Here is a 21,898-nt window from a genome sequence, read left to right as displayed (position 1 = left end):
AAATGTTTTGATGTCTATGATTGATGCTACTTTTTTTTATTTAAAGGCCTTGTTTGTTTTTAACTCAAGTTTCTTGATCATTTAAACTATTGCAGTATTGTTTCAGGTTGTCTTTCATTATGAAGACTGAAACAATTGGTCATTAAAGTTTGAGGAATATCATATAAAATATACCGATCAATGACTTTTGACTTTTGAGTATAAATTTCAATAAGCCTTCAGGTTATGGTAGGTTGGTCAGTCACAACAAAACTGACACCCATTAGGAAATTGAAATCACGTTAAAAAATAGATTCGATAAAATGGTTGATCTCCAAATCAACAGGTGTAAAGAACATTTTTGATTCTATGCACCTTGCATAGCCAGGCATTAGGCTGATGACTGGCAGTCTATCAAAACACCTATCCACCTGGCTCCCATCTCTACCACATGTCTGTTGGCTCTATGATAACAAGAACCGCTACTTTGTCAGCTTCCCCACACTCGAGTATCTGAACTGCCTTCCCAAACAATGGACCTGTTTCATGTCAGAGGGGGAGACTGGGGGAGGGCTGTCAACACTGGGTTTTCTAAGGAGACAGTCCCAGCCCAGAAGAATTTCAAGGGCATTCTGCAGACAGTCATTAAGGCCCATCAAACATAACAATGTTGTCAGGGGAAAGCCTCATGAACTCATACTAAAGGTGATCCTTAACCATTAGTCCATAAAGATCAAGATGTTTCCCAGTCCTTGGTCATATGAACCTTTTCAAAACCTCTTTGTATGATTTAAAAAAATAAACCGCTCACAAGATGAAAGCAAGATGTTAGGGGTGTGCAAAAAAAATCAATTCGTATTTGAATCGTGATTCAAGCTCTATTGATTTTGCTCCTCGATCTTTATTTTTACACTATACTGTATTGTTATGTCTACTGTCATCACATGATACAGAGAGACAGACAGACAGACCCCAGTATCCTACAGACATCACACACCATACAAATACATCATAACAGGATGGTATAATAACAGATCCACATGATAGATATATATATATATATATATAAAATATACATACATACATACATATAAAAAGTAACCATATTTACATTCTATAGTTACATACTGTCAATGTTTTTTAAATTGACACCCATTTTTTTTAAATTAAAAATCAATACTGAACCGAATCGTTAGCCTAAAACTCTACCTAGCAGAGACTAGCAGGCCTCATGACTAACTTATTTTTACTCAACCAACTGAATTCTAGCAGCCAGTCTTCCCAAAAAGGGTGGGTTAGGGCCTTTTTCACCACACAAACCTCTGACTCTGAATCTTCATCCGACCGAGACACTGTAGACTCTGGGACTAGCACACTAGTCGCAGGTCAGAAGAACGAGTTAATAGTTTACTTGCTCATTGTTGGGATATTTGTCTCCTTCCCACAGACGTTTACCCGCACTTGATTATCTCTAGGACCGTTCCGCTCCAACCATTAGCCACTTACAGTGGCCATTCCCTATCCTTCTCACACACTGGCCTGTCACAGATTCCAGATTCATTGATGCGTGTTAAAAAGAAAGAAAAAAAAAAAAAGTGGGGCAAATTTACTGGTCAAACATGTGTGACTGGATGTAAAATTCAGTCACATTCTCTCAAAATTGGGTTGCAAAACACGACCATTTGGTCACAGTCAGGGACCCTGACTAGTATTGATAAAAAATCTCAGGAGGGTGTGGCATGGAAATAGAATTAGAGTAGACAGGGCGTTCCCATTCAAGTCAAGATACCAAGATTGTCATAACGGCGGCCATTTTGATGTGTACTATTGCCATTGCAAAGAGCTCTGAACGTTGCTGGCTAACTCATTCTGTTTCTTTGGTCAATGCACAGTGCTGAGTGCCATTTTCTTTTGAACTAGTGAAATGACCACAGCAAACAGTATAATGTCCATTCCACTCTCATTCTATTTCTATGGGTGTTACTGATGCACGAAGGCATTGGTCATCTATTAGCCATTTTTGTAAGACCTGCAGAGAGATTCCTGGGCTAAACAAGAGGAGGTGATCTTACTAGTTATTTAAGGCTGAAACACAAGCTGCATTCATGTAACATCTGTACCTAAAATGAAACACATTTTTTATTTTCAAATGCTACAATAAGCCTTAATCCACCTTATAACTGTTTATTTGGTATGACAACACATGCAATACTTGCATGCCCTTTCAGCTGTAAAAAGGCCTCTTTGTGGCCTGGCCTATTGTGAAACTGGCCATGTAAGCTGATAGCAATGTGTCTCCAGGTCCTTCCTCCCATTTTGGTGATGTCATCTCCTTCAAGGACTCCTCCCCTTACCTGATCGGCCATATAAAGGATACTGGTGAAGTTGAGGAAACAGATCATCACACACTCACAGATGCGAGACCCGGAATTTACTTAATTCTTAGTTAGGTCTCTGGTTGACTCTTCCCCTTTGCAGTATTTTTTCTGTGACCTCCTTCCAGGTGTGACACACATTCAGCAGCAGAAGAGGAAGACGTTTCAGAATGTCTGTAGGGCTAGAGTTGATAGGCATCTCCCTGTGCATTTTGGGATGGATTATTGCCATTGTGGCGTGCGCTCTTCCTATGTGGAGGGTGACAGCCTTCATCGGCAGCAACATTGTGACAGCTCAGATCATCTGGGAGGGCCTGTGGATGACTTGCGTGGTCCAGAGCACGGGCCAGATGCAGTGTAAGGTCTATGACTCCATGCTTGCACTCTCCCAAGACCTCCAAGCTGCCCGCGCCCTCACCATCATCTCCATCCTGTTAGCCATCCTAGCAGTGCTCATTGGCATCGCTGGGGCCAAGTGCACAAACTGCATTGACGACGAGGCATCCAAGGCCAAGGTGATGATCATCTCTGGGGTCTTCTTCATTATTTCCGGGGTCATGCAGCTCATTCCTGTCTCTTGGGCGGCCAACACCATAATCAGGGACTTCTACAGCCCTTTAATTACTGACGCTCAGCGGAGGGAGCTGGGGGCCTCGCTGTACATCGGCTGGGGAGCAGCTGGCCTCCTGATTCTCGGTGGCGGAATGCTCTGCTGCTCCTGTCCGCCACGTGAGACCAGATACAACCCTTCACGAATGGCTTACTCTGTCTCACGGTCCGTAGGTGGCCCCGGGTTGGAAAAGAAAGACTATGTATGAATGAAGGTCAAAGAGGAAAAGATATTATTGAATTTTAAACCTGTGGTCCACACCTACTGGTGTGCTGAGGAAAAGAGCTCAAGGAAACAAGGAGACTCCGTAATGAAGGATGTGTTATATTTTGCCTTTCATGTTAAGTATCTCGGACGTAGGCTCTTTGTGTTTTTAGAGACTAAAAGATCATGCAAAAGGACATTGAAGTGGAACTTTGATCAAGTTTCAAAACAAAGAAAATGATGTTCTTAGTGCTGTTTTATAAGGTCAACACACTAAATATTATCGTACAATATACAATCATATACTTTTTATACAATCCTGACTTCTTAATGTTTACCACAGAATTTTTGTTTATAAAAAACGCCATGACTGCTTTATGTATCACCCTCATAATTATAATATTTTTGTACAATAATTGTGTAGAAAGAAAATGAAGAATTGGATGTGTTGAATGGTAAGACAAGGTTATTAACTGGATTACGTGATGTAAATACGTAAGAGTATCATTAATCACCCGTAAATGTAAAGACGTAATAACTGTATTCAACGCAGATTATAGTGCAGTGTGGTAAGGGTAGGTATGGGTGGGTGGGTGGGTGGGGGGGGGGGGTTTGAGTGCTTTACAGTGTGCCCAGAGGGAGAACAAAAGCACCTGGGATCAACCATAACAAGAATTATCTTTCTGTGTTATATACAACTGCAGCACGTGTATCTAACAAGTGTTGTTTTTAAAATAAACATGTCTTTTTTTCATTATGCTGCATATCTGGTTTCATTTAAAAACATAACTTACATTTTTACTTGCCTACTCTTAAAATAGCATGTTCACTCCCACACGAGTCAGTAAACCAGTAACAAAAATGACGGAATGCGTTCTATCCAAGTGGCTCGAGATGAGAGTACCATGACATTCAATCCTGAGGGCTACGTTACCAGCAACTCGCAACTAAACCACGCAACTTAACCACACGCTCCAAACAATTAGCCACAGGAGCAGTTAACGGGCAGAGGTGAGAAGCGTGAGGAGTGGAGTCATTCCAGACTGGTTACATGATGTATTTGTTTTCTTACCCTTCAGACTTAAGTTATCACTGGATGCTTAGCTGAGCCTGCATACTTATTTCCAAGAACTCTGCCACATACTCATACTATTCATTCGTACAGTTATACAATTCATTTGTGGGAGCTGCCCTGTATCACCACAAACGTCTACTGTTGGCCACTGAACAAGACGCACTGTGGAAATTAGGAGTGCCTGTTTATCCTAAATACGGACAGTTTCCCGGAGATATCTAATTTCCCTTTAATCTTCCACTGTCCTGTTTTCATACTGCAGCTCTGTGTTTTTTTATGTAATGATAAGATGCAGAAAAGCAGGGCATATTTATTGAGACTCTGGCACGTTTAAAAGACCTATCAGCCAGAATTTAAATGATAGTTGAGCCTTTCAGCAGTCTAGTAATAAAAACACATTCACACATGACAAAGGAAGTAACATGAAACACTAATGAACAACTCATAGTAAATATGGGAGAGGTCCTTGGTGGTAGCAATTTCACATTACTGTTGTCTCTCACTCCCATATCAATGTCGCCTCTAACAAAGGACAAGAACCTGCTTGACATCTGGCCTGGATAACAGTAACTACAGATTAAAGCTCATGTCTAATTTGTATCCGAGAGGGTTTTGTATTGGTCAGGCAGGAGTTAAAGAGCAAAATCAAAACTTATTCCTGAAAGATTGTGAGGAAGAGCATTTTTAGAAAGTATGACACATGAGTAAATATCTTAAGTTTGTGCATTTGGCAAAACAAGTTAATTTGTTAGCGGGGTTTAGGTGAAGTAAAGATTGTCTAATGCTGTAATGTCTGTCCTGGCAAATGTTAAATACAATTCAAAACTTTTGACATTTAGATGACAATTATTTACTCGCTGATTAAAAAAAAAACTGAAACGGAGGTTATCATGTCTGACAGATGAAAACCCAATTTCTTAGTTTAAATCTACTTTTATTTAGTGACTAAATGACTCCTACAGTAAACAGGCCTGTGTAGGACATCACATATTATTAAGCAAAACAGCAACATTTACAAATACAAAATATACAGCAAATAAATTGAGCTCTTTCAACATCAGTGTGGCAAAGCATGTTTACCAGTGAGCAGTTCCATGTGTGCTGTTCCACTGACTTCTCTAAGACCCTCATTGTTAAGCTAATCATTGATTTGTACAGAGGAGTTTCCCTTTTGACTAATGGTAGCATATCAAATGAAACATTTTGAGGCAATGATGAAACTCAATCTCCTCAAATACCTGGACCTGGCTGACTGTAGAAAAAGACAGAAGGACAGAAAAAGGCATTCTGTCTCTCTAGTCATGCTCTGCTGGCTCTGGCCAAACTTTGGTCACATGACCGATACTGGGGAATGTGAAGGGCAGAGAGGTTGCTTAGCACCTGAAGTCAAAAAGAGAAAGCAACCCTCCCTCCCTTCCTGAAAATAACACAGGCTCACTGTGTCCACTCTTTGGGAATGGAATCTCACTGAGGTTTCATCCCTGCAACGGCAAAGTTGAATCTAAATCCAAACCTAAACCACAACAGGACCTCAAAGGAATGAATTCAACAAGAATGATTCTCTCTCTCATTCAAAGTTACACAATCTTAACAGGCTCTTTTGTTCTAAACTTTCCCAGCAGGAACCATGTACCACCAAAAGTCTACAGAAGAACACTTTCCCTTCTGAAAGTTTTATTTTTAGCTGATATTTAGCTGTGATATATCCCCAACATAGCATGGCTATTTCTTTTCTAAAGTCAAGTATGTCAAAAGAATAAAGTATGGCAATGAGAGCAGCAAAGATTAAGCAATTAATTGATTGGTTGTCAACTATTAAACTAATCAGCAACTGCTACGTTCACATTTTACAGAATGTTGTTAATATGTTCCTGATTACTAATGCATTACAATATTATTATTATTATCATCCTTACAAAAGTTGTACAGTTCTTTTGAGATTTCTGGGCTGTCTGTCACGCAATGCTCTTTTAAGGTCTATCCATAGATTGTCAATTATGTTAAAGGTCAATAGATTGTGAAGGCCATGGCAAAACCTTCAGATTACGCCCCTTAATGAAATCCACTGTGGATTTTGAGGTGTGTTTAGGATCATTATCCATTTGTAGAAGCCATCCTCTCTTTAACTTCAGCTTTTTTACAGATGGTATCAAGTTTGCGTCCAAAATTTGCTGAAATTTTATTGAATCCATTTTTCCTTCTACTTGTGAAATGTACCCTGTGCCACTGGCCACATATAACCACAAAACATGGCTGATCCCCCCCCATGCTTAACAGCTGAACAGAGGTCATTTTATTCAATTCTGTGGCCCGTCTTCTCCAAACGTACCTTTGCTCATTCCGGCCAAAATTTTCTACTTTAACCTCATCGGTCCACAGAACTTGTTCCCGAAATGAAGACCATGTTTATACAAGTCTCTCGTTATAGTGGAATGGTGTACCACAAGTCCAGTGTCTGCCGGGTCTTTCTGGATGGATCGTGCAATCAAACATGGGTTTTGACTTGCTTTTCTCACAATCCTGCAAGCTGTTCTGTCTGGTATTTCTCTTGGTCTTCCAGATCTTGCTTTAACTTCCACTGTTCCCGATGACAGACATTTCTTAATTACATAACGAACAGAGGATATTGGCATGTGAAAACCCTTTGCTATCTTCTTATAGCCTTCTCCTGCTTTGTGAGCAACAACTATTTTCAACTATTTTAGAGATTTTTCCGTCTTTTTTTGGCTTCTTTATGCACATTAATACACATTTTTACCTGGGGTACCCAAACTCAGGCCAAAAATTTGGAACCATCTTCTCATCTAATGCATTTTCTTTATGTTCATAACTATTTACATTGTAGATTATTACTGAAGGCATCAAAACTATGAATGAACACATGTGGAATTATGTACTTAACAAAAAAGTGAGAAATAACTGAAAACATGTTTTATGTTCTAGTTTCTTCAAAGTATCACACATCTAGTAGAGACTGATTGCATTCAATAAACATATACAGTATGTTATCTCAATGGTTTGAAATTGAGATAAAGACAATATTTGTTAAGAGATTATGAAGTAACATTTTATTTCAATTTTTATTTTTTAAACCCCATATAAGTCATTGGTCAATATGACCCGAGTGATATGAGAGGGTCCCGAAAGTGAAGACAGTACAAGAGTTAAGGGAGAACGGTGTACAGAAAGGTACACAATGTGAGCCACATGATTACTTGGGTCAGGATGTACTGGCAAAATTCCTTTATCCCTCGTGTTGTCATCGGGTCAAATTGACCCATTTTCCTATATCAATGTTCTTTTTAATTAGCCAAAATAACATGATGATTCCACACAGCGCTCTTTTAGCAAGTACAAATCTCTACTTTCATAAATTTTCTTATTCAATTTTATAGCATTTAAAAAAAATACTTAAGTGGTTTTGAAATAGTATTGAGTAAAAGTTGACATATTCCAGTCTGTGATTATCCATCAACATACACTCTTTAATTTTAGTCCAAATGATTCCTAATTTCTGCTTTTCTAACTCAAACATTAGTTATAATTTCCAATAAATGAGGTTTATTGACCATAAATTCCACAAATAACTGTAAAACTAAAGTTAATAAGTTAGTGTTACATAGTGTTGAAAAAGTCACAAAAAGTGACAAAAGTAATGTAAAAAGGGACAAAAGCCTAAGAAAAAGTTTCAAAAAACATTGATAGAAAGCCTGAATAAAAGTGATGATTTTCATTTTGATGGGAAGATAACACAAAGGTTGAGCGTACATGCATGTTTTGGTGGAAAATATGCCTATTAGCTCATTGGCGAGGCACAAATGAGTAAATGTATTGCTAAAGTTCCAGTCAGATAAAAAAACAGATCCCTCCCTTACATTCCAGACCAGTGCCTTCCAGCTAAGCAGAGATCAGAAACACTCACTCGCATCACTTTTCAGTTGTGCGCTAGAATTAAATGATGTTCAAGCTATTTTGGGGTGACGGCAGCCATTAGAGAGCAAACATATGAGCTCACTGGTTAAAACTTAAAGCACAGTGTTTTCTCAATGTTGATGGCGGCCCGCCACGGTAAAATTTCTGCAGCCACGAAAATCTGCACTCACGCGGGTCCCTTGAAATAGGACAGCTACAGTTTATTGCAAAATAGCATTGTGGACACTGAATTTGATGTATTTACTGTTTATCAAACCCCAGATGAGACAAGAAGCTAACGTTAGCAAACATGGCGGTCCCTGAGACGTTGTACTCCTCCGACGCGCTGTATTGCTGTTAGCTACTGTTTAAAAACCATTTTCCAGGTTAGTGGGGGTAAACCAACTTGAAAAACGTAGCTAGTAATGTTCACTCAACATTTTGTTTTGTTGTTAAACTGTGTGTAAAATGAGTGGTAACGTTAAATTACCGGTTTCAGGTAACCTCCCTACGGTACTGTCTATTTGTTGGATGGTTTCAAGGTAACAGTGATTGTGATTTTGGCACGTTACTGACTATAGTGGTCATAGTGAAAAGAAACTGAAACTGTGATGTGAGATGCTTAAAAGAAAAGCTAAATGCTGTTTTCAGGTAACCTTATTTTTTTACGATCAACACCACAAATGGTAAAAAGTGGGTGGACCGGCCGAGAAGAGTTGAGCAAGGCACTTACAATTTAATTTTTGTTTCTGTATAGAGTATGTATATATTTTGTATATATTAGTGTGTATATCTTGTTTTTGTTGTTTGTGTTTATATTGTTTTGGTTGTTTTGTATGTGTAAGCACATTGTGAGCAACGATGCTCCAAAGGAAGAATCCTTGTATGTCACTATGACCATATAGTAAGAGTGTTTAGCCCAAAGAAACAACCAGTGAAAAATATTCTGCTGCCCTCAAGTGGTCAAACTAAACTAAAATCTATGAGAAGATTCTTCAGGTAGAGCACTGTAATGGAAGAAATACTACATTGGCTGTTAAGGATTGATACACCGTTACATGCCGTTATTTCTGTGCAACAGAACAACTGGTATGTTTTTTTTTTCAAGAAAGGCTTGAAAAAAAAAAATGAACATGCTCTTGATAATCTTACATGAAAATGGGTTTTTCTTTGCCTTAGAAGGAAATCTTTGTTTACATTTTACATTGATTACATTACATACCACATTTTAATGTTGCAACTGTGGATATTTGTGAAATTGGAATTGTTTTCTGAAAATAGTTGAGACTGAGTTTTTTTTTTTGAAAGTTCATCTTAAATCCGTCAGGGGGCAAGAACGTCTACAAAAGCAATTGAAACTGCACTGCTGACATGGGATGCCTGCCAAAATTATGCTTTTTGGAGAGTCTGTGCTCAGCATTACGGAGCATAAAACTAAAAGAATAACGTAAAAGATGATCACACAAGTCAAAACTATAGAAGACTACATCAGCAATAATACTGTTGGTAATATTAAAATGTTGTTTAAAAAGGAAATATAAAGCTTTGTATGTTTATGTTTTACTGCCCATTATTTGGTAAAAAAAAACATCAAATGTATGTACAGTGGCTTGACAAAGTTTACACACCCCTTCTAAAGTTGATTAAAAAGAGGGGAAAAAATAAAAAACATCTTTTGGAAATTGATTTTAATGCCTTAATTCAAAAACTTTAGGAAAATCCAACCTTTTAAGTACACCAATTTTCTTGAATGAATAATGTATTGTAAATAAATAAATGTTCTTCTTAAAATACAAAGGACATACATATCGACACCCCTATGTTAAATTCCCATAAAGGCAGGTAGAGTTTTATTTTTAAAGGCCAGTTATTTGATGGATCCAGGATACTATGCACCCTGATAAAGTTCCCTTGGACTTTGGAATTAAAATGGCCCCCCATCATCAAATACCCTTCACCATACCTAGAGACTGTCATGGGGAACTTTCCATGAGATCAGCTCTCAATGCAAATCAAACCAGCTATTAGGCTAACTGAAATAACACCATCCCAATCTCTAGGTATGGTGAAGCGTATGTGATGATGGAGGGTTAGTTTAATTCCAAAGTACCAAAGTTCCATAGTATCTTGATCCATGAAATAACTGGCTTTTAAAAATAAAAAATGTGCCTGCGTCTATGGGAATTTAACATAGGGGTGTGTGAACGTTTGCCCCCTGTATTTTAAGGAAGAACATTTATTTATTTACAATGCATTGTTCATTAACAAGAAAATTGGTGTCCTAAACGGTTGGATTTTCCTTAATTCCTTGAATTAAGGCATTAAGATCAATTTCCAAAAGATGGGTTTTTTTTGTTATTCCTCTCTCTAATCAACTTTAGCATGGGTGTGTAAACTTCCTCAAGCCACTATATAGACTAACTAATAATGATCTCACTCAATCGTCACTAATTCTGAAGTGTGAAGTGGTGTGTGTGTCCTGCTGCTCTCTTCTCTCCCGCCACGTAGGAGGAGCCAACTCAGAACACACATAGTATTTTTCATCTGCGAGTGTGTTATGTGTACGTGTATATGATGATGAGATGGGAGTATGTATGACCAGAGCAGTGATTAATAAGTAATAGTAAGTAATAATGTAAACAACAGATGATTTCTGCCTTTCAGAGAGTGAAGAGTGTTTTTTTGCTTTGTCCACATTAAACCCATGGATGTTTTCCAGGTTTAACACAAAAACACATAATAAAAACATGTGAAGAGTATTACAACTACAGCAGTACTACAAGACAGGACAAATGTGTCCAGCCCGTGTGGAAACCTAAACGTTTACATACAGGACATTTTTAAGGACCAGCTTCTGGGATTTGTGTGTACAACTGAACTGTGTGCCACAAACTGCACAGTATGTACATTACCTAATGAAGTCTTTATTGCACATTAATCTTACAGCTTACAGGTACAAAAATATGCAAATCTTAAATGGATTAAGATTACAACTAGAACTTTGTTACTGGTTGTGTATAACTTTGGTAAAAACCAATCCAATCATTCACAAGCGTCATAAGACCCGGAAGCAATAATCAGAGTAAGACGATCACTTTTCTAATCATGTCAACAAACACTTAAAAAGGATTTGCAATGGCTGTGGAGCGAATAATTCCTGTTGTTTGGGGCCTTGCATGAAAGCATTTTTTATTTTTTTTAAACAGCATCCTGTTGACAAATATCAGTCTGTATTTGATGGAGAACAGCGCCAAGTTGCACCAAATAGCCAACAACAATAAACTGCAGGGTTGGATTACTTAGTCTATAGGGGCTTAAACAATCCCTTGAATATCTGCTACCAATGGTGCACCCCAAAATGTGTCCCAGTATTTGTTGAGCATGTAACAGAGTCATAGTTAAAATAGTCAGGACTTTGGAAGGGCCCAAAGTCTGAACAAGAGACATGACATTTCTACTTTGTGATATCAGAAAACTGTACTTTTTTGATAAGCTATATAACGTTGGACTATGATATTATATTCATGCCTTTTCCTAATGAAATGTCTTAGTACTGTTTAATAGGGCTTTATTCCATCTCCCTTGCTTTGGCATCCAATAAAACATAACCCCCCCTTAGAGTGCAGAGATATGAAAACGATAAATACAAAACTGCTTGAGGAGCATAAAAACCTCATCATCTTTTTTTAATCATCATCATCATCATCATCTCTCTGCCACTGTGAGATAGATTCAAATTCTTAATGGCATGGCGCGTGTTTGTGTACACCTGGCCTGCTTTGTGAAACATGACTTGTATTGTTTCCATTTGCTTTCATTACGACTGCGTTTATTTGCACTGTTCAATCAAACAGAAGGAATGTAAATCCGGTTTAAACTACATAACACACATTATTCCCTAACTCCATGGTATGACAGGGGAGAATTACTGTACTTCAGGTCAATTAACACTACAAACACACAAACCACAGATACAGGCTCATGGACAAACAAACAACAGAGCTCTTCAATAATCTGTGCCTCGTCCTCCCTGGTTGACAGATTTATATTTGGTTGATTCCAGCTGGGACTTAAATGAACCGTGGCAGCACACAGCACACATTCTCTCATTGAAATAACATCTGGGTGTAGACCAATCTGTGGCCTGGATTATTTATATGTTTAAACAAACAGTTGTTATACCACTGCAAAACCTCTAAGGGAGGAGGTCAGGGAGGATGGTTGGGCACACAAAGTGTCTGACTTTAACACCAAAGACCACAGTTTGCATCATGTCTCTTAACGCCTGTAAACAGAGCTTTCTTCGGTGCAATCTTTCCCTAAACTCAACAAAGTAGTTTCAGTATTTTAACCCTAACCGACCTTTCTGTTGCCTCCATGAGTAATTCTAAGTAATGACAACATTGTGGACGCGTCTACATTAAACAGCCTTCAGTGATCGATCGCGCACGAGCCCCCCCTCCCAAGAGTCCAAGCATGATGGACTATTCAGAAGAGATAAGTATCTTTACTCGAGTTTCTCTAGAAATACAGAGAGAGTTGTATAGAGCTGATAGACTTATTTAGCTTTGTAGCAACTCATTTGGCAAAGGCTTGAGTGTCAAAGACATTCAGTAATATCAAAAAGTTTTAACAAACAGCACATCATAAAACAAATCTTTTTTTAACAGTCATTAATTGATTTTTAGAATATCAGAATTTAATTAAGTCTAATACAAGGGTGATGCCAGGATAAAAGCATGAAAGTCAGGACTGCAGAGTTGTGTGTGTGTATGTGTGTGTGTGTGTGTGTGTGTGTGTGTGTGTGTGTGTGTGTGTGTGTGTGTGTGTGTGTGTTTGTGTGTGTGGAAGCATTGAGTTTATTTATAGGGGAAGAGGAGGATGTCAAAAGGGAAGCGACAACATTTTTAGAGCCCTGAAACTGAAATGCCATGTGATGCTGCAGCACAGCACCTTCATCAGTTCTGTGCTCAACACATGTTCCCCTGCAGGGGTTACATGTCTTCAGAATAATGTACTACGCACTACATCTGTCTGTGTGGCTACAAGCTGTAAAAACCACTGAAATGTTCAAACATAGGAGCCCCTTCTTGCCACCAACGTCTCATCCTGTTGCTACAGGTTTAGTTTATTCTACAGACCTGTAATCCTCTTATTATGTCCATAAGGCACATGTAACTCTGTAATGCCTGCAAGCAAAACCTATTGCAAGTGTCTTTGATTATCTTGCTTCATTAGTCACTTTCAAGTATGTTTGGGCAATAATACAGTATAGCATGGGGTCTTAAAAATAGCACCGGTATCAGTTTCAATACCGTCATTAAAAAAATGTAATATAAGAGAAAAGGATTAAATATTAAACATAATTTATGAAATGCCTAAAAATGCTTATGTGTGGTTGTCATTACGTGACAGTGGGAGGGGGTGGAGAGAAGGGAAGTCGCTCACCGAGTGACCTGGTCTCGAAGAACACAACTTCTGCAGTTTGGCAGCATTTGGGGTTCCGACCTAATAAGAAGGGAGAGGTGTGTTCAGTATTAATGTTTGGTCTTCGGTTTGTGAACGGTGTCGGCACAACCCAACAGTTTGGTGACACCGTCTGAGCCTGAGTCCCGGTAATACCATGTACCACGGTAAAATAGGGAGGTTTGACTGTATCAAAATTTGGATACCGCCCAACTCTACTTTCAAGTTAGTATCTTTCCCTACTTGTAACAGCACTGTGTTATTTTACAGTAGGGTGGGTGTATGTATGTTCTTTTTGTTTTTCAAATCTTAAAAATTTGTATTAATTAATTAATTGTTTAAGCTACAATTCCATATGTAGCTTAAAATTACAAATTTTAAAGTTTCATTAGTGAAGAATAGTGAATGAATGATTTATATATCAAATATGGCTCTTACTTAAAATAACTATTTTGTGTTTTTAAATACCGATGAGCCAATTTGTCAGTGCATTTCTCTCTCTAGCTGCATTAAAAAAAAACATTTACACACATTTAGCAGACACAGGGTACGCTGTGAACATCAGGGGAGTAGAGACTTATTAGTAGCCTTTGGGACTAAATGGAATAAATGGATAAGAATATAGCCAATTAAATAAATTGTTTGGTTGATTCATTTTCAGATGATATTTCTCTAATGGGTAGTGGCCAATAAGTCATCAGGGAAATAAATAATTAATGAAGAACGTGTAGATTGGTTGGATCTCAAGATGGTGAAGTATTTGACTCATTATATTGAAGATAGTGTATATGCAGGAAACACTCAATGAATAGGCCTATTTCTTTTTTTTCTTTTTCACTCATTCCTTCCATTTATTTTAATCAACAGGAGAGCTGCTCTACCTCTGTTGGAACATGCAGATGATATTCATCACTTAACGAGCACCCTGTCATCCAAACAAAGTAACTTATCCTTGCCAGTGGCGTTTTAATTGAAAAGAAAGTAAAGTTGGGTTGCTTTTTAAAAAACCAAAAAGTACACAATTCGAAATAAAGCGCTATGTCACATTTCTTACATGAGTGAGCTTACCTGTTCTCCTCTTGTTTGCTACTCAGGTCCCCCGTTTGTATGCGCTGTCACTTAGGGTAGCTAACGCTAGGCTATTTTGGCCCAATTCTACTGCGTGGTCCTGCTGCTTCCGTGTTTGGTAATCCTTCCACTAAAAAGCAGAATATTCTGAATGCCTGTTCTTGACCAGGTGTCACCTCCTTCCGAATAAAACACACAGGAAGCAACAAAAAAAGCGTCTTCTTTGACAAGCTAACGTCAGCAGGTAGCCATTTTGTTCTGGAGAACCACTCCACCTTAAATCTGCTGATTTCTATCAGAGGTTTGGATGACAACAGTAACCCGCGGCTGGTCGCCATGGGGTGTTTAATCACAAGTGTGTTTCTTTAAAAGACAGACTTTCAAATGTATGCTGTACAAGTATCCCCGTCGTTCATGGTGCCTGACTGCCAACATAGGCTACGTGACAATAAGGCAACAGTAGCGTAGGCCTACTTGGCAAACAGCCAATCAAATTGCAGCGGGGCAACGGACAGTCACGTGCCACGTTCGCGGTACTTGGCATTGTAATCCATTGAATGTTTTGACTGGAAAGGGGTGGGCTAGAGAAAGTTTTATCTGTTTTCCTGTGTAAAGGTGGTGCAGCACAAGCGTCCTCAGTGATTGACCTGACACAACATAGCCTACTATGTAACATCTGCCGAATTTACACCACAGTGTTATGCACCAAACTGTAGTGAGTAAATAGAAAAACAGTAGAAAGATGAGTTTTAAAGGGTTATTACACATCAGACACATCACACTGGTTTATCGTGACATGTCACTGATCGGAATCAAAGGATGAGGAAAAACCAACATTTTTGACAGATAACCCTGGATTTTTTTTTTACAACCTGCCATCTGGTTGAGGGGAAAGCTCATTAGAAGTCAGAGTGATGGACTGTTGACCCCCCAGCCCATTCATTTACACTTTTTAGCATATTTATTTAAAAATATATTAGCCTTAGAGAAGATAATCGGATGCAACAAGGATCCAGAGCTTCAGATCAGAGTAGGTTACCAAATACACCATGCAGTAAATGTATCAGTCACATTTATTAAAACAGCAATTATAGGTTATAATTATTATAATTATTAGGCCTACTATCATTATTATTATAAGTAGTAGTAGTAGTAGTCCTAGTAGTCGTAGTAGTAGTAGTAGTAGTAGGCTAGGCCAAGTAATAGTATACACTCAGCAGTTCCTCAATGATCAATCAATCAATGCAGATATCGAGAGAGAGAGAGGGAGAGAGAGAGAGTGAGGGAGACAAAGAGAGAGAGGGAAGGAGAGACAGAGAGAGAGGGAGGAGAGAGAGAGGGAAGGAGAGAAAGAGAGAGAGAGGCGGGTGGACTAGGTCACTGTGCGCTCCGTGGATGTCCGTGGAGCTTTCCAATGACCCATGCTGGATTCATCGCGTTATGCAACTTCCCCCGGGACACTTCTGGACTACAATTCCTACACGCGGACCTACTTGGGATTTTTCTGGGGTTTGGTTGCAGACTTGGACATTGGAAACATGAAATAACAAGAAGGTGAGGTCCACATTCTTTTCCTTTACGTTCTCACCATGCATGCTGCCTTCTTTACCTCATTTGCACGGCCGTTTCCAGTGTTTGGTCTGTCTTTTGTCTTTTTCTTTCAGAAGGATAATTGGGAAGCGTTCATTGTAGTTGTTTATTATAGCATGATGGCCGTTAGGGATTATGTAAGCATGGGAATTACATGTCTGGTAGAGTGAATGGAAGTGACACAAATCAAAAGAACACAAATACACAAACACATGTAAACAAATAAAAAAAACCTAACCTCTAATGACTTCACACGTTTGTAAGCATATGGATAACAACAGGACAATATGTTAATGCTTATCACAGTATAATCCAGTGGTGTGCGAATGGTCACATGTAGTTTCTGTCCTCAGCTTTTTAAAAGTGGGGTTGAAGGTGAGACACAATCCATTTTGGGGTGGTGCAACACGGGCATGGCTTAGGTGTCAGGGGAAGCTGGTTGCAACACACACACACACACACATACACGCACACAGAGTCTGCTAGCATTGATACATAAACTTATATAAGCGGTTTGTGTGTGTGTGTGTGTGGGTGTGTGTTTGCTTTTCAGGGGTTATTTGTGTGTGCATGCATGTTACCTTCATACATGTCCCTTTAATATGAGTATCAGCAAACGCAATATCAGATGAATTATTTCTGAGCCTAACTCAGAATTCCCCCACACCTGCGAGAAAGCTGTATGCTACCCGAATACACATTGCGATTTGAAATTGTATAGTAACACCTAAATAAATAAGTGAAAGAAATGATCTAGATCAACAAAGCTAGAGAGCAGGTGCTTTTTTTCATTACTTAGTTGAAATCCTGTTTCTTTTAATGATCAATCTATTCAGGAAATGCCGGCCTTGTACTCAGGATGCTCTGTTGCATGGAGTTCTTAAGTGTTTCTAGATTACCCCGCCTTTCTGATGAATAGAAATTATAATGAAGCCAAACTTTATTCTTGCGGCCTGTTATCATAAAACATAACACTCTTCTGTATGTATGTATGTGGTACTAAACCAGTGTAATCAGGAGAGACTTGGTTGCAGGAATGCAAAGATTTATTGCGTAATATTACATTCACAGAGTCTTTGGAGATTAGACTCCATTGTTGTAAAATAAGATTTTAAAGGGGTAGAGAAACAAGACACATCCCCCTCAATGAAGTCTAGACACTGATCATGGTGGTGAAGGAGCCCGAAGACTGGAACTAAAGAGTCAACGAAGCGGACTGCTTGAAGAAGACCCAGGGTGGCGTGGGAGATGATGACTGGGGGTGGAAGGGGGGGGGGGGGGGGGGGGGGGGGGGGGGGGGGGGGGGGGGGGGGGGGGGGGGGGGGGGGGGGGGGGGGGGGGGGGGGGGGGGGGGCACTCTCGCTTGAAATAACAGCTGACAGCAGCAGAGAGGGAAACAGATTTAACGCAGAGATATTGTGCTGGGATTGGCTCGTGAAATTAATGGCTTATTCTTATTGGTTTAACTGAAAAGTGACCTCCTCCATCCAGCACATCGATTAAGGAAGAGAGAGGTGAAAATTAAGTTATTAGAAGTAGTGATGGCCAAATGAAGCTTCGTGAACCAATGTCTTTATTTTCTGAGCCCACTAGATGGCGCTCTTGGTTTTAAAGCATTTTAATCAAGTCTATTCTCAACACTTTGTTGAAGAGAGAGCCCCATCTAATGGGCTCTGGACAGAAAGATACTGGTTCACAAAGCTTCCCTTGGCCATCACTGATTAGAAGTCTTCATGAAAGTCCTCCATGCAGACAATGCGGGTGGAAAGGAAACTTTTTAAGCCAGTTGGGTCGAGGGTGGGGCTCTCCCTGACTTCTTATTGAGATCATTGTTTTTAGAGGCAGAAAACACTCTATGAGAGGCACTGTTGTGTTATTTCCCATAATTTTATGTTGTTTAATTTTCTACAACTGTTCTCTCTGAAGCTGTGATGACTCTGGCTGCTCCCCGGTTGCCCTTTTTGTTTATCTTTTCTTATCTTTTATCTGTTTATCATATATTTGACCAAAGGGAGAAATTTACCTATGGAAATTCCACTGTTAATGCAACATAACGGATTTCTCCCTGCCATCAGAATAGGACTGTGCTACTGTGTGTGATCAGTTTAATGGTCACCAAATCACTAAAACCTCCATTTCCGTATTAACATACCGTTCCCATTCTTAGTTAATGGCTAAATTAAAGGGAGTTGTCCAATTTAAGAGGAACATTTGAGCCGTATTAAAAATGGATAACGATTCGTTCTAAGGGAAAGGGTTTCTTCTTTTCTTCAGATATTATATTGTTTAGATTAGAAAGAGGGAGATAGAGGCATTTATGAAGAAAGACTTGGGTGCAACGTAATTTGTTACAAGGTAATAGATATGTGTGAGTGTCTTTAATTAAAAGACAGAAGGAAAGGGGGAAAAAAAGGAATATTCACACACACACACTCTCATACAAGACAGCTTTGGTTATTGCATTCTCATCCGCTTCCTTCCTGTCATCATTCTTTATATTTGTTTGTGCTCCTTGTACCTCTCTAAGGGATAATGATAACAATGAGGATAATGTTATTTAGTTTTTTTTAACAAGCAATGTGATGCTTTTAAGTTTCAATCAACAACAAGACAGAATGTCCCGCTGTCTTACAAATTCCGACAAGAACTAGCACATCCAGCATTTAAGAGCAGCTGTTGCAGCCCAAACCTACTTTTGATATGACAAACAAGTCAAAACAAAAATGATAAAGACATAGAGAACAGCAGAGTGAAGCCACGTTGGGGGTCATCAGACCCAAAACACCTCCCCTGGCCATGAACTACCAAAAATAATAAGCTGACAACTAAACGGGTAAATGGGTTTCCTCAGGAGGGGGCCTGGCGTCTCTCTTAGAGATAAGGTGAGAAGCTCAGTCATCTGTGAGGAGCTCGGAGTACTTCACATCGAAAGGAGCCAGTTGAGGTTGTTCGGGCATCTGGTAAGGACGCCTCCCTTGGGAGGTGTTCCAGGCAAGTCCAGCTGGGAGGAGGCCTCAGTGAAGACAACCGTTACCTGAATGATTATAACGTGTCTACCCTACAGCCACATCGTTGGCTGGAGTCTAGCTGGCTTGAATATAAAGTTTTCTTTTCTAGGACGTCGGATGACCCCTCGGTGACGTTGTGGAGTCTGGTGAAGCTCTGAGATGATCTCCCGGCGGCCACCTTGGCACACCTCTGAGTGATGAAGGCCTCTGACACATTCCTCATCCTCTTCCTCCTTCACGGGACTCTGGTATGTGTCTAGGCAGATGAAAAGTACAAAACAAAAACAGACTAAATCTCAGTGCAAATAAGAAAATATAATTGAAGTGCAAATTCCTCCGAATAAAGCATTGACCCATATTTACTTAAAGTGTGGGTTTCTTGTTTGTATGTGTGAAGTGTGTGTCAGGGAGGACTGTGAAGGATACAATTGAGGAATGGAACCGCTACAGGAAGGAATGTCTGCTCCAGATGAGTACAGAACCCCGACCCAAAGGTAACATGCACATTTTTAGAAATTAATTGAAAACAACACACACACCTTTATAATACACATTAAAAAAGGGGCAAGAAACCTCCTGTCCCCTCCTCTCCTCAGGAGTGTTTTGTGGTCGCATGTTTGACATGTACGCCTGCTGGTCAGATGGGAAACCCAATTCTACGGTCAAAGTGCCCTGCCCCTGGTACCTGCCCTGGTACAACCAAGGTAGGAATACACACACACAGACACACACACACACAAACCTATTGTATGTGGTCAAGGCTATGGGTTTATCTGCTGCCGTGTGTCTGTGTAGTGCGTAATGGCTTCGTGTTGCGGGAATGTGGTCCTGATGGTCAGTGGACAACCAGCAACTCCAGCCACACCTGGAGGGATCCTTCTCAGTGCAACACTGACAACAGCCAACAGGAAGCTCAGGTACACACACACACACACACACACACACACACACACACACACACACACACACACACACACACACACACACACACACACACTAACACGTCCTCAGTGTTAACCCACTCTTGTATTCTGTACAGAAGAAGCAGATGCTGATCTTGGCCTCCTTCAGAGTCATATACACAGTGGGTTACTGTGTTAGTCTGGCCAGTCTCTCACTGGCTCTGATTATTCTGCTGTTCTTCAGGTAGACATCTCAACATCTCTGAAATTAGTTTTTTGCTTTTGAATATTCTTGTCTCGTTATGTCTTTATTTTGAGCCCATTTTTGGTTCATTATTTTTATCTCTTTTATGTACTGTAACACATTATGTAACACAGCCGAAATGTTTGTGTACAGTTTTAAAGCATCTTATCATGTAGTTGCTGTTTAAGGCTTCTATGATTTGTCATTATTGTAGTTTATCCTTAATTGTTTATTTCGTTTTGCATCAAACTTTGTCATATGTCTGATGCTGTTCATAGGCATTTTGACAATTAATTGTTTGTTGTGAAAAGTGAACTGATGCAAAGAAATATCACAGCAACTAGCACTTACAGTAACATAAAAGAATAAAAAAAATAAAAAAGCAGACCTCAGTTTGGCCTATAGAAAGTACATTTTTTAGGTTCCTCCCTGCCCTCTATCATCAAATAGAAGGAAGGGAGTGCTGAACTTTCACACTTTTTTTTTTAAACACTTCTTGCGTGTGCCACACCTTTAACAGTCTGACTGTGCGTAAAACATTGTGATGTTTTAAACGTCACCGTGACATGTGGGATGTCTGCAGGAAGCTGCACTGCACCAGAAACTACATCCACACCAACCTGTTTGCATCGTTCATTCTGCGAGCAGTTTCCATCCTGAGCAGAGATGCTCTGCTTAGCAGAGACACTCCGGAGTTCAGAGACAACAGGGACATCTTGGAAGTGCTAAGGGATCAGGTTGGGAGACACACACACACACACACACACACACAAAGAGCAAGAGAACAGAGGAGAGAGAGTAGGAAAAAGGGATTTTTTCAGGGATGTCTAAATTTGGATTAGAGAACACAGCTTCCATTGCATCAAAGAGCAGTTTTCAACCACTAGCCTTCACCTTGACCGTGAGTTTGGACATTCTATCCATCATACAAGTCTGATAATACTAAGTAATTATTAACATTGTACACGTTTATCACCTAGCAATAATTGACAATGGTTCAGTTAGAAACCTGAAGTGATAGTTGATGTCAAAACTGTTGGTTTACTGACAGTTGGCTCTCTTAAGACTTGACCTGAAACTTAAAAACAACCCCATCACCCGCCAGGCAGTGTCTGGCTGCCGCGTGGCTCAGGTGCTGATGCAGTACTGTGTGGGCGCCAACTACTACTGGCTGCTGGTGGAAGGCCTGTATCTCCACAACCTGCTGGGGATGATGGTATTCTCCGAAAACCGCTACTTCTGTGGATACCTTCTCATTGGCTGGGGTAATGATACAGAAGTAGTCACACACACACACACACACACACACACACACACACACACACACAGACACAGACACAACACAGTGGAAATGAAAAATAGTAAAAGGTGAAGAGTTGCTCGGTGATCACACATGTGTGTAATATCCAATATGATTAACTACATCTGCTTTTGGGTTGTAAACTCTACTTAAGTATGTGTGTTT

At 39.7% G+C, this 21,898-nt stretch overlaps 2 protein-coding genes and 1 long non-coding RNA gene across 3 annotated transcripts in view; all 3 read left to right on the top strand.

Moving 5' to 3' along the window:
* The first annotated feature begins 1,782 nt into the window (after positions 1-1,782).
* Positions 1,783-13,407, top strand: LOC117942391. Its single transcript, XR_004656115.1, has 3 exons — positions 1,783-1,926; positions 4,827-4,831; positions 13,394-13,407. It is a non-coding gene; the product is annotated as an uncharacterized LOC117942391 (long non-coding RNA).
* LOC117942390 (claudin-3-like) lies at positions 2,367-3,401 on the top strand. The gene has a single exon (XM_034867817.1). The coding sequence runs from the start codon at positions 2,525-2,527 to the stop codon at positions 3,170-3,172; it is 648 nt and encodes a 215-aa protein (XP_034723708.1). The 5' UTR covers positions 2,367-2,524; the 3' UTR covers positions 3,173-3,401.
* A 5,989-nt stretch (positions 13,408-19,396) lies between the features above and the next one.
* Positions 19,397-21,898, top strand: part of gipr (gastric inhibitory polypeptide receptor) — a 9,940-nt gene continuing 7,438 nt past the window's right edge. Inside the window, exons 1-7 of the mRNA XM_034867523.1 lie at positions 19,397-19,535; positions 19,685-19,781; positions 19,884-19,991; positions 20,083-20,204; positions 20,327-20,433; positions 21,017-21,170; positions 21,539-21,698. Of these exons, the coding sequence (XP_034723414.1) occupies positions 19,485-19,535; positions 19,685-19,781; positions 19,884-19,991; positions 20,083-20,204; positions 20,327-20,433; positions 21,017-21,170; positions 21,539-21,698 (799 nt within the window). The 5' untranslated portion in view covers positions 19,397-19,484. The remainder of the gene's footprint in view (positions 19,536-19,684; positions 19,782-19,883; positions 19,992-20,082; positions 20,205-20,326; positions 20,434-21,016; positions 21,171-21,538; positions 21,699-21,898) is intronic.

The sequence above is a fragment of the Etheostoma cragini genome, chromosome 3, assembly GCF_013103735.1.
Source record: "Etheostoma cragini isolate CJK2018 chromosome 3, CSU_Ecrag_1.0, whole genome shotgun sequence".
In the NCBI taxonomy this organism is placed as follows: domain Eukaryota; kingdom Metazoa; phylum Chordata; class Actinopteri; order Perciformes; family Percidae; genus Etheostoma; species Etheostoma cragini.
Note: the sequence above shows the minus strand (reverse complement) of the source record. Positions and strands in the feature narration are given on the sequence as shown.